The 12,168-nt window shown below is 42.4% G+C and overlaps 1 protein-coding gene across 1 annotated transcript; it reads right to left on the bottom strand.

The window, feature by feature from the left end:
- Positions 1-4,274: 4,274 nt before the first annotated feature.
- On the bottom strand, positions 4,275-10,564 carry LOC104531680 (prolyl 4-hydroxylase subunit alpha-1; the record flags this gene model as incomplete). Its single annotated transcript, XM_010176674.2, has 6 exons — positions 4,275-4,764; positions 5,833-5,929; positions 6,592-6,660; positions 7,173-7,238; positions 8,934-8,987; positions 10,465-10,564. Coding segments are annotated over 6 exons (457 nt in total), but the record flags the coding sequence as incomplete, so codon positions are not given.
- Positions 10,565-12,168: the final 1,604 nt, after the last annotated feature.

Raw genomic sequence — 12,168 nt, 5'->3', positions numbered from 1 at the left:
GCCTGGGGCAAGGCAGTGGTGTCCCCAGGGCCAGTGGCTGGAAGGCAGTGCACAACACCCCAAAAAGCTTGGAGGGCTGGAGTAAGCCCAGTGCTCTGAAAGGACAGAGCCACCCGGCTACTCACGTTCTCCTGGCATTGGCCTACCTCACTGAGAGCAGCACGGCAGCAGTTTAGCAGCATGAACAGCATAGCTGGGGATGGAATTGGTTCACATTTACAAAATTATACTGGTACACTTTAGACTTATTTCCTATCCTGTGACTGCCAAATCTGCAAGCACATGAGCTGTGTCTGTGGGCTGCGTGGGGAAGGGAGGGCAGATCCCCAACCACGAGCCCAGTGCTGTATCAAGCAGGGAAACGCTCCATTCCACAGGCAAAAGGATCGAGGCTTCTAACCAGCCCCTGCTCTGCTGTTTTGCAGGTTCCCAACAGCCACAAATTAAGTACGAGCGCTGCCGTTTCGAAAGAGTGAAACACAGAACAGCTGTAGTGTGTAAAGTGCACACATCTTGGTTATGGAAGACATCAGCCTGACCTTCCTACATGTAAGTAAGTGCTCCGTCCCCCTCTCATGCTGTTGGCCTCTGTGTCACAGGATAGTCTGATCTTTCTTCCCCTCCCTAGAACCATCCAGATTAATTAGTTGTTTGACCTCTTGGCTTCAGGAAATGGACGTATTAGTCATGCCTGGAAAAGGGTCTCTTAGCAGCTGACCCTTTGCTTTGCTTGTTTTGAGTTTCAAGCCAGGAGCTTGTGTGGTTCCCATGTCACTATTAAATCCCACACCAGCTACTGCCATAAATCAGTGTGTCAGGGAGACAGAGGGGCTGAGCCTCACTCCTCCCCAGAGCACTTCAGTGCCTTTCTGTGCACAACATGCTTTCAGCCCAGCGTTAGCTGCCCCCCCACCCGTTTTGCAGCCCATTAGTGCTCAGTTTCCAACTGGGACACAAAGTTTGGGTCTGAGAACTTGTTTAATGGTAATCTGTGGTATGAGCATCTTCCGCACCTACCTGCCTAGATTATGAAGTGAAACAAGTGAGTTCAGTTTCCAGGAACACAGATAGTGATAAAAAAATACCTGTGTGATCAGATTTACAACAGCCGTAGATGAGGAGAGTTTGTTGTGAAGGATTTTTCACTGCTAATGGCAGTGGCTTTTATTTTAAGCCCTGCCCCCCCTTTTTTTACATTAAAAATTTTATTACAAAAATTTAACAGTAAGGCAGTTTCTCAGTTGTCAAGTCACCGTGAGCCGAACAGTTTTCAATCATCTTTAATACAACACTAGATTCACACAGGAGCCACGCTCTTGATCCAAAAGCCCTTTGAGAAATGAAGGGGTAAGGCAGCGGCAGCAGCAGCTGTGCAGTCCCCGACACATTTAGTGTTAGGTGCATGGACACTACTGCAGTGGAGAAAGAGGAAATACAGATTGTTTGCAGCTTAAAAAGAATCAGCTTACCCTTTCTCTTCTAATAACCTGGAACATTTCCGTGTGATATGCCTCAGCAGACTTGAGTTGAAGTTTTCAGGTTTGGTGGCGCTTTTTTTTTCCTTTTTTTCCCTTAAACCAAGTGAAATTTTCCACTGTCAAAAGGCAAACTATTTTTCTTCCCCAAAGAACCCCAAGTCATTGAGTAGTTCACTGCTTTAAAAAGTCACTCACTGCAACATCTTTAGTCCCCAGGCGATGCCTCTTAGAGACCTTTCTTACAGTACCGTTTAACACTGGAAGTACTCGATGGTAGTTGAGGTGAGGGAATGAAGTGTTTAGGAAACTTCCCCAGACATTCCACAACTTCTCTCAAGTTTGTCGTTCATCTTTTGGTGGTGGTTGAACAGAGATGGGAGGAAAAGAGAAAAAAAAACCAACAGAACAAACCCAAACCGAACACCACACAGCCCTGGCTTAACATACCACAACTGTGACTTTGCATTGTTTGCAGCCCTGCTTTTCTTCATTCAACATTCAGCATTTAATTTCACCGACACTTTTTATTCAGTATTTCTCACCTACCTTACATAAATTCTACAATGTTTACCTTCTAATTATTTTCATGTGTCAAGTAACTCCTCACTTTAGAAAAAAAAAAAAAACCCAAAAAATATAACAGCTTCTTTGTAATAGCAACACCAGATGCTGTTTTCTGAAGGTGTTCATGGTGGCAATACATTGATTTCTTTTTTTTGTGCTTGTTAACCACACAGGATTGGCTTTTCTGTAAGCATTTATAGATGCCTTGGAGCTACTGAGAGAAAATTAATGCCCCAACGTTAAGACTCCCAACACCACGTTGTTTGTTTTATTTTTACTTGCAGGGAAGTGGCAGGACTCACCTGCAGCCAGGGTTACCTTTTTGGAGCTCAAGAAAGTAAAGATAGGAAGGAGAAAGCCACAGATAGGAATGGAGATGAATGACACTGTGTGAAAGGGAGAAAACCCAGGTAAGTAGAAATGTTAAGGGTTGGGGTTTTTTTATTATTACAACTGCATAATCAAAACTATGCTCTGATAACCCATTTCTTTGGTGAATTGATTTGTATCAGATACTGCTCTAGTGTACCAGCTATTTATGAATAAAGGAGTGGTACAGACATGAGGTGGAACTATTTCTGATTTAAAAAAAAAAAAAAATTATTCTCTTAAGTTCTGGATGGACTTTGTTTCACATCTGCCAAAGGCACAGGCAAAATGCGAGAAGGGGCAGGGCTCAAGACAGTTACGTAGGTCCCATTGCTAAAAGGCTCAGTAGAAATTTAACAACACATTTTCCAGCAAAGATTTTAAAGTGTCTTCTGAAAGTATGCAGCTTCTCAAAATATAGTACCTTAAACTGCATTTTCAGTATTCCAGAGGTATTTCTATCATGTTAACAGTTGGTCTCTTCTACCTTTTGGCTCAATTTTCAAGATTTTATTGAGGCCGAAAACCCAATTAATTAAAATTGGAATTTTTTCCTTGGTAAAGACTTCAGGCTTTGACTCCTAATTGAGTAAAACCATCATAATCCAGAAAATCAGACTGCTTAGGTAGAGTCTGGTGTAGCTCACTTTCATTCTTGTCCTCCTGCTAGTGGAATATTTTGATATTTTGCTAAAAATCCTGCTGTTGAAGAGAAACAGCTTAGGAAAGCGAACCTCCCTGCAGCCTCTCCCGACGCTGCGTAGCTCGAGGACAGCCATTACTCCTCCCACAGGAATCTGTCGAGCAGAACAAGAGTTCAACAGCTACAGCAGCCGCAGTCTCATCTCCCTCAGAGGTTTCAACTTCATCTCAGCGTAAGGATGACTCGTCACAAACTAAGATCCCTGAAAGTCACTGTGAGCGAGTTGTTCCAGTGCGGGGACCGCTGACTTTGGGGACACTTTTTCATTGTGGATGGCTCAAATCAGAACGGCTCCAGCCCTGACTCGTGGGAAGAGCAGCACCAAAGCCTCTGGAGGAGGCCCCTTCCCAGCGCCAACTCACAAGTGCCAGTGCCAGCGAAGGAGAGGGGAGGCAGTGTGAGATGCGTCGCTGCAGGGGAGGCAGCCCCGCAAGGTGAGCAACACCAAACCCTCCAGAGCAGGCGCCTTCTCTGGCATCCTGTGCAAAGAGTTGCCCTGTGGCTAAAGGCAAGTCAGCATTTGCAGCAGAAAAAAACATTTGCAAAATAAAAAGCATCTATAAAAGATTTAGGATTATAAATAGGCCCTCTATTGCTCACAAAACCTTGAGGACTGGGAGGATGAGGGTGGGGAGCATTCTGTGAGGACTATGTATTGCCTCATCACCTGAAGTCTAATAACCAATTTGAAATTCCAGTGTCCTAAGGCACAAAGACTTTTGATTAATGAAGATGGTAACATTCCCATCCCCACTGCCAAAGGAACAGATGTAAGAGTTGACTACTGAGACAGAATAAAAGTAGCAGTTGTTTATGTGGACAAACATTAAAGAAGAAAAAAAACAAAACAAAAAAAAAGGAAGAGGGGCTGTGGTTGTTGTCAGGCTGCTCTGATGCAGGCCTGTGTTTGACACAACACTGCTGCAGCATCTCCTCTATGTGTATGTAACTACTGACTCACATTTTCAAGGTAAAAAGCCAAATTCACCACAGAGGCTGAGAAGGAAGACAGGTGAAAAATCAGGGGTTTTGTGGAAGTAGAAAAACAGGCTAAAACATAACCCATTCCCCAGAGAAACACCAACCATGCCCACTGTTCTCAACAGCAGTGGGCAGGCACTCCAAAAAAGCAAGAAGCCAAATGTCTGGAAAATGAGGACGATCTGGTTTAATTCAGCCTTCCTTAGAAGGGAGCCCTCCCACTACATCATCCCGCCCTCTGCACACTGACAGTTGCAAGGAGGACAAAGGGAACAACCACTGGCTTTCCATGCTGATTGGAGGGGCTATGGTGAAGGGAACACCACACACAACACCACTGTTAGTTGTGGCCCTGATCTGTATTTTGTCCTTTTTTTTTTTTTTCCTGTAACACTCATAGACCTTAAAAATCAATATATTCTGTTCAAAAATCATAAGGGGATATTTTAGAGGGAACTAAAAGCATGTTTGTTTTGTCCACAGATGAAACACCGGTGTAGCTGAAGACTGAACCTGTAGTGGAGTGTTAGTCAATTGTAAACTGTAGAAGATTTGTGCATTTTACACAAATACAGAAGAGACAAAGGAGAAGTCTGCATCATTCCAACTCCGATAAAGTGCACGGCCTTCGGAATTCCTGTCCCCGCTCGTGGAGCCATTTATTGGATACTGCAAAGACACAAAGGTATCTGATCACTGCACCTGGTTAGCTCGTGCTACTATTTAAGCTAAATATTGGCTATTGGTCAGGTTTCAGTTAAGCACAGCATTATCTTAATTGTCTGAAGTATTTTGATACACTGTCCTGGTTTTTGCTAGGATAGGGTTAATTTTCTTCTTAGCTAGAAAGCCCTGTGTTTTGGTTTCAGTGAGGATTGTTATGAGGAGGAATGTTGATAAGGTACAAGGACTCTGTGCTTGGGCAGTTTCCAAGAAGAGAGGACTGGGAAGGGGGAGCAGAGAAGAAAAGTGTAGTAGTCAGTAACACCCAGAACTGACAGTTGGATACGCCAGTGAGATATTCCAGATCATATCACGTCATGTTTAGTGTATTAACCGGGGCTGACCAGAAAGGGGGGGACTCTCTCGGGAATCGCTCGGGCTCACTTTTCTGGGATTGTGATTTCACTTTCGGGGATCTTTTTTGCTCCTCTGGGATCGTTATCAGCGGGTGGTGAGCAATTGTACTCTGTATCATGCATCATATATATATATATATATTTGTTATCATTATTACTCTTATTATTCTCATTATTTTAATTTTATTTTTACTCTAATTATTGAATTGTTCTTATCTCAACCTACAAGTCTCCTGACCTTTACCCCTCCAATTCTCTCCCCAATTTCCTGAGGGGGGGAAGGGGATGCTGCGAATGGCTGTGTCTTGTTTGGCTGCCAGATAAGTTAAACTGTCACATAGACACACACACACACACAAATGTGGAGTTGAACTAATAAATCCAAGAGGGAAAAAAACCTTCCAAGAGCTGCAAAGGTATGAAAGACTATTCAAGTAGATATAGCATGATGTGTATTTTAGATATATAACAAAATATGCTAGTATATGCTACTATTGAGAGAGGTATAAAGGAGATATAAATATAAAGTAGATTTCTTTATAAAGGACCTAATTTCTTGTTGCTTTTTATTCTATGATGAAGTCCAGAGGAAAAAGGAAACCAACAAGCCCTAGACCTCCAGGTCACAGGCACCGAGAACAACGTGAGGGGTACTTACCCCATTTGTTTCCAACTAGTACTGGGCAGGCTGCATGCCGCGTGCTGTAATCTCCTTCTCCGCTTGGAAAGAGATTGTACCAGAATACAGCTGTTCCCTGGAAATTGCAGTGGAAACCCTCAGTGTTTTGCTCTGTGTGAAACATGCTTTCACAGCAACTTACTTAACAATAAGGCAAAGGTATGTGTATTTGTATTTCAGACATTCCTCTTAAATTGAAGGCTCTCTTCCATATTCTAACATTTGCCTTTTTAAACAAGGAGCCTCCTCTGACTCATTCTGTGTCTGTATATACTTGGCTGTTAATTTTCTTTAAGCCCTAAGCCAGTTTCATTCAACTCTGACCAGTTTTAGAAAGCAAGATAATTTACTAAAAGTGAGGGGAAAAAAGTCAGAGGAACACAGAGTTTCAGGGAGGATTCCCTACAGCCACCTCAAAACTAAACCTACTTACAGATTTGAGTATTTTCAAAATGTGTTTTGAAGCATTGTAATGTTTTGCAAAGTCTGTGTGCATTGGAAGCAGGTAAATCATAAATGTAACTACGTGTTAAGATGCAGAACATTAGCGACCCTTGGAATCACCAGTGCTACTCCAGTCACTTCACTTAATTTTAAGTACCTCTGTGCTCCCAGACAGCGCTCTAATCTTCTTTATATAAACTCATGTTAAAGCTTCTTTTTAAACATTTATACATCTGTTGTATTTTTGAGGAGGTGGAGAGAGGAGTGGTTACGCTGGATAAAACCCCTGCTTACCTTTTTGGGCCAAACACTAGCTCCTACTTCAGGAAAGACAGTAGCTCCCCCTGCTGACACATCGCTCATCTGGAAAGGTGGGGAAAAGCACAGGTAAGTTGCAAGCTGATACATTCCCAAGTGTCACGTTTTAGTAAAACAGAATTAGGTTATAAAACAACTGAATTTCTACCTCCCAATTAGTGAGCAAAGGCTGTGTGATTAACAGCCTTAAATAAGGTTGAAACCCACCCACTTTGTTCAAAGCGGAACAGCCAGCCTCGTCCCTGAACGGTACACGCTCAAATGTTTTGGCAATGAGCCTGCTACAAATACTGATGCAGATCTAAAAATGAATAGACAGTCAACTAATTTAAGCAGACGCTCACCATTGAAGGGAAAAAAAACCCTCCTTAAAAACAGAAGGAAGAACCATGACTTATGGGTAAGAAGATAACCCATATGTATTACTGCTAAATTAGTGCCTGCTTTCATTTGCAAGTCACTTCAGTAAAAAAAATGTAATGAAATCATTGAAGGGTATAGAATATGCAGTGATAGGTATTTTTGGCACTAGCACATGACAGAAATATATCACTTACATAAAACAACCAAGTAGCAATTCTGTTGCCTGTTCCCAATTCCTTAAAAGCATCTGGCTCATCTTTCTGTGAATAAAAGCAAACAGATTTAATAAGCATTTCATTTGGATTATTGAGAGGAGCCAATGACATACAGCTGCAGAGCCAGCAGCAAATTCATGCAGAAAAATTAATTCAATCCCTCTATTTGGAAGGAGGGGAGAATGCAATGAGTGTACCTATTAATTTAAATAAAGCAAGTCTTTTAAAATTCAGTAGGACAGGGGAGGCATAAGCCCAAATTGATAATGGGTAAGAACAGCTGTACTGCCTGAAAAATGAGTATATAAATTCTCATCACAGCCACAACCTTAATTATTTAATTACACTCACTTATTCCCTCTTGTCCTTGGCCAAGATGAGAAATAGCGAGGGCAGCTCTTTAGCCCCAGGTTTGCTGGGAAGAAGCAGAGTGCGCACTTGGAACAGGCTCACAAACTAGCCCAGAGATCCAGCTAAGAAGTTTTTATCAGTTGACTTAAAAAAAGAAAAACCCATTTAGATGAGATAAGAACTTTTGCCCACCCCCTGTGACCCCTCATTGGGTGTGCTAAATTTTTGGCAATCATTCCTCCAGAACCATTAACCCCTGCATTTCCAAACACAACCTGCTGATTGTTTGCACTGCTTTTGAGCATGTGCTTAGACAGAGCAGAGATTCTGATTAATAACTGGTGGCTTGGATTCACAGTGTAAGGTTAATCTGAAGGTGTTAAATCACACGTAAGTATGCCCAATAAATAACCAACTGAATTCAGTGGCATTATTTCCAGCAGTCTGCCATCTAAGCTGGAATAGAAATAGGTTGGGAATTTAAATCAATAAATAAGGATGGTGAGATGAGAAGACCATGGTAGGCTTTTTCCAGTTCCAAGAGTCCGGAAGCAATCAATCGGCATGTCAGCCACAGTACAAAGAGCTCTTAGATTTTCAAAATTTTTTCAACAGCATGCAGAACACCTGCATCTTGGCTCTGGGGAAAGAAGTTCTCTCTCCACACCGCAGGCCTGCACGGTAAGCTGCAATGCACGTTTTCCTACGCTGCCTACAAAGCCTTTCTCATAGAAGAGGGCATTAAGCTCTAACCCAGGCAGCCGCGTTTGCCTTATTCAGCAACGCTCTGCACTGCAGACACAGCTGTGGTAGCATCAGTGTGTGGATGCGTGTTAGCTGGTGCCACCATCATCTGCTGCACGTGCCAGGAGCACAGGATATACACCGAGTTTTTACACAGTTTAGCTGTATATCCTTCAGTGATTTTAAACAAAACAGCTTTATGTGGCAGTATCCTGGCCAGCTAGAATATCTGTAAATGTTTCTCCAGCTTTAGAACAAAGCTAATGCCCTTCGCTTTGTTAGAACTATCACTCATTGCCTTAGAATAATTCTTTTTTAATTACATTTTTGATGAAAAGCCTTGTTGCTCTGCAATGCCTAAAATGTTCATCAGTTCAGCTGGTGGTTTAAAGGGCTTTCTCCACTAACATGGATTAGAAAAGCTGAAGAGCTACAAAATTTAATACACATTAAAGAACACAAATTGTGCCACGGCCAAGAGGCCCAGGCTTCGCCAGGCGACTATCTCTCCTCCATCTCTTTACTTGCCCGTGCAAAGTCAAAGTGGGGTTCATACTGGCCTCCCACTCCATAATTTGCCACCTGAAAAAGAGAAACACAGTGCTTGTGAAGAAGAAAGAGGTGGAAACAGAAAACAGGACTTACCCTTCCAAAATCAAAATGAGGCTCATACTGGCCTCCTACTCCGTAGTTGGCTACCTACAGTGAAAGGAGAAGCACAAAATCCAGTAAAGCAGCATTTTATCCAGACAAAAATTTGACCCTCACCTTTTGATAGATAAATCAAGCCATAGGAAATGACAAGTCTCTGCCAGCTGAACTGTACTGTATGCAGCAAAGTCCCACAGACAGCTCTGACTTCACCCAGACTCCTCACCAGTGTAGAGCCAGAGCCTGACCCTGAGCTTTAGGGTCTCAGCCCTTCAGTACTGCCTTTGCAGTTCTCCACTGGCCACCGGCTCCCTGACAAAGCCGCAGTTGAGCCTTCCCCTCCCCAGGGCCACCTTTCCTTGAAAGCGCTTCTGTCCACCCCCAGCTGAACACTGAAGATATTCTCCCATTTCAGAGTGCCTGCTGCTGTCTGATCAATGACTCTCAGGTGACAGAACCTGACCATGAAACCTCTGAAACTCCTCAAGGCCTAGACAGCCACAGTCTCAGAGGAGACCCAGGATGTTTGGCTACAAGAGCAGCAGCACATCCAAGACTGGCACCGCAAGATGCAGTGTACTCCAGGTAAGGAATCTCGTACTAACCCAGGGGGAAAAAGCATTTTTCTTCTACAGGAACTTTACAGGCTATATTATCTTCAAAATAGGTCCGGAAGCTTTTTACATCATTCAAGTTTAAATCACTTTTTGATCTCTATGTCAATAAAGAGGTTCCAGTGTCCTTTTTGCTGACTGATTTTTTGGGCGGGTTTTTTGTTGTTTTTTTTTTTCCATTTCTATGTATTCATGACCTCCATTTTCAACCACATGCTTGGGCATTTTCTCATCAAGAGCCTTGATGGAGTAGCACAGCAGCTTTCAGGAACCACCTTCTAGGTGTCCTGCTTTCTAGGTATTCATGCTTTCTCTGAATCAGTGAAGCAGCTGTTCATTTAAAAGCCCCAAGCAAATGAATAGAAGTAAATACTTCTAAAATAAAATTTACTCAAGTTACATGTACAATCAGTCTTTCCTACATTACAGAGACATCAGCCACACTGTTGGCCTTTTAGCACCAAGGATGGGATGACAAATCTAAACACCCATTCTCTGCCCCTTTCCTTAAGCAGCACTCAAGCTAAACTTTTTACTATCACCACAGCCACAAAGTTTGACCCTGCAGCAATGAAACTCAGTTTTATTAGTATAAATGAAATGGAATTACACATCCACTTCAACAAACATCAGGAGTTTCAGTTATGACTGTTTCCTTCTAGCAACAGAAAGCTATTTTGCACTAAAGTGAGTGCTACTCTGCAAAGACAACTTTCTTCCTCCTTGTAAAAAAACCCCACTCATTTCTCCCTGGCCTCAAATCAAACCAGCCATCAACTCAGCTGAGCAGAAAGACCATCTGTGGCCACCTCACCAGCACCCCCCTGAGTGAGCACAGTGCTGCACACAAAGCCATCCAAAATGAAATTCACCAGTTTACATTCACCACCATACTTGTCCTATCAGTTTACCTGGAGTTCCTCTGCTGTGGAGACATCCAGTCCTGTGAGGTCCTGTATCCTTGTGTTAATGCGAGATACCACAGGGCTTTCATATCCAGACAACCAAGCACTAAGTGGAGGGGGGGAAATTAAAATTAATAAAATGAGGTAGTAACAGGCAGTAAGGCAGCAGTATAAAAGAAACATTTGCAATTACTTACTATTTGAGATTATTTTTTCCATACTTTTTAAGAAGTTGGTAGGATGATCAGAAATAGTTCCAGTGCATTTAATAACCACGTTTTCTAGAAAGAACACTTACAGCACTAATGCCCTCATTCCTCTACTGGAGTACCTAATGACTGCAGAAAGGTTCCATACAGGGAAATCTGCTTCAAGCTGGTTTAGAAGACAGGCACAAAACCATTTTGCTGTTACCCATTCCAAACAGCTAATTTAGACCTCACAACAGATGCATTCTGAAGCAACCCTGGGGAAAGGCCATAGGTGTGTTACGTTCTTTAGCATACACTGAGTCTGTGGGAGTGTAACCCGGCCCTTCCACGTCATGCACTTACAGGCAAGCATTCCGAGCTCTGTCCTTTCACATTACTCACCTCTGCAATGGTACTAAAAAAATCATCATGCAAACAATTAAAAAAATGCATAAAATTCTTTACCATTTTCCCAATTGAACAATTTTTACCAGAACAGCCTATTACAAATTTGCTATTTAGCACATTTCAGGTACACAACGTTGGTTTTTTTGTGGTTTTTTTTTCGGGGGGGGTGGGGGGGTTAACAACGCAACTTTTTTTTTTTTTTTTTTAATATAAATGTGAAAGCTCAACCTCACAGTTACAAAGGCATCTCCAAAATGTCTGCCTCCTACTGTAAATTAGAAATTTCCATCTAGAAATACTGCATTTAAAATAACTGGCAAACTAGTCAGCAGAGAAATGGATGAACAGGTAGAGAAGCAGTTCTACCTGAGAACTGCTGCCTTCACCCAGACCCAGCATAGCATTATCTCCTCTAAGTGACTGCACGTTCTTGAATGGTGCATGAAAATGGCTAGAGCTAGTTTTACCTTTTTTCTAGCATCTGACTCAGCCTTTTTGGGTTCATCAGTGGTTCCCGGTGCTTTTACAAGACGGTTGGACAGAAACACCTGTGCTCAGCACCTAGCCAGCAAGTACATCATAGCATTGCTACGCAAATGAACTTTCACATCAATACTAAATTTTTTCTTTAATATAAAATTTGTATATTAAAAAATAGCAAAATACTTTTTGTGGGAGGAACAGTAGCATGACACGTGACACAAGGCACTGACACAGGTTACAGAATCTCTACGAGCATTTTTTTTAAATGACAAATGAACTACAGATGATAAAATAAATATGATTTGCAAGACAGACTCGCACAAACATACACCAATTCATCCACTTCTGAACACTGTCAGTATAAGGAAGTGTTACAATGCAACCTTCTTTCATTTGAAGCAGTAGAATGCAAAGACTACTTACATGAAGCGCTTTCCAAAAGAAAAGCGGCCGTGCAGCCACATGCCATGCAGCCGTGCTGAACAGGTAATGCTCACAAGCAATCCTAACCTCACACTTAATACACAAGAAAAGCCCCACCACCACCATCAGGCAAGCCCAGTGAGCCCACAAAGTGTAGGCTCTCACTACCTTGGTCCAGTCTACCATAAAGGCTTTAAAGGGGGGG

The sequence above is a fragment of the Antrostomus carolinensis genome, unplaced genomic scaffold (assembly GCF_000700745.2).
Source record: "Antrostomus carolinensis isolate BGI_N321 unplaced genomic scaffold, ASM70074v2 scaffold15410, whole genome shotgun sequence".
Taxonomy (NCBI): domain Eukaryota; kingdom Metazoa; phylum Chordata; class Aves; order Caprimulgiformes; family Caprimulgidae; genus Antrostomus; species Antrostomus carolinensis.
Note: the sequence above shows the minus strand (reverse complement) of the source record. Positions and strands in the feature narration are given on the sequence as shown.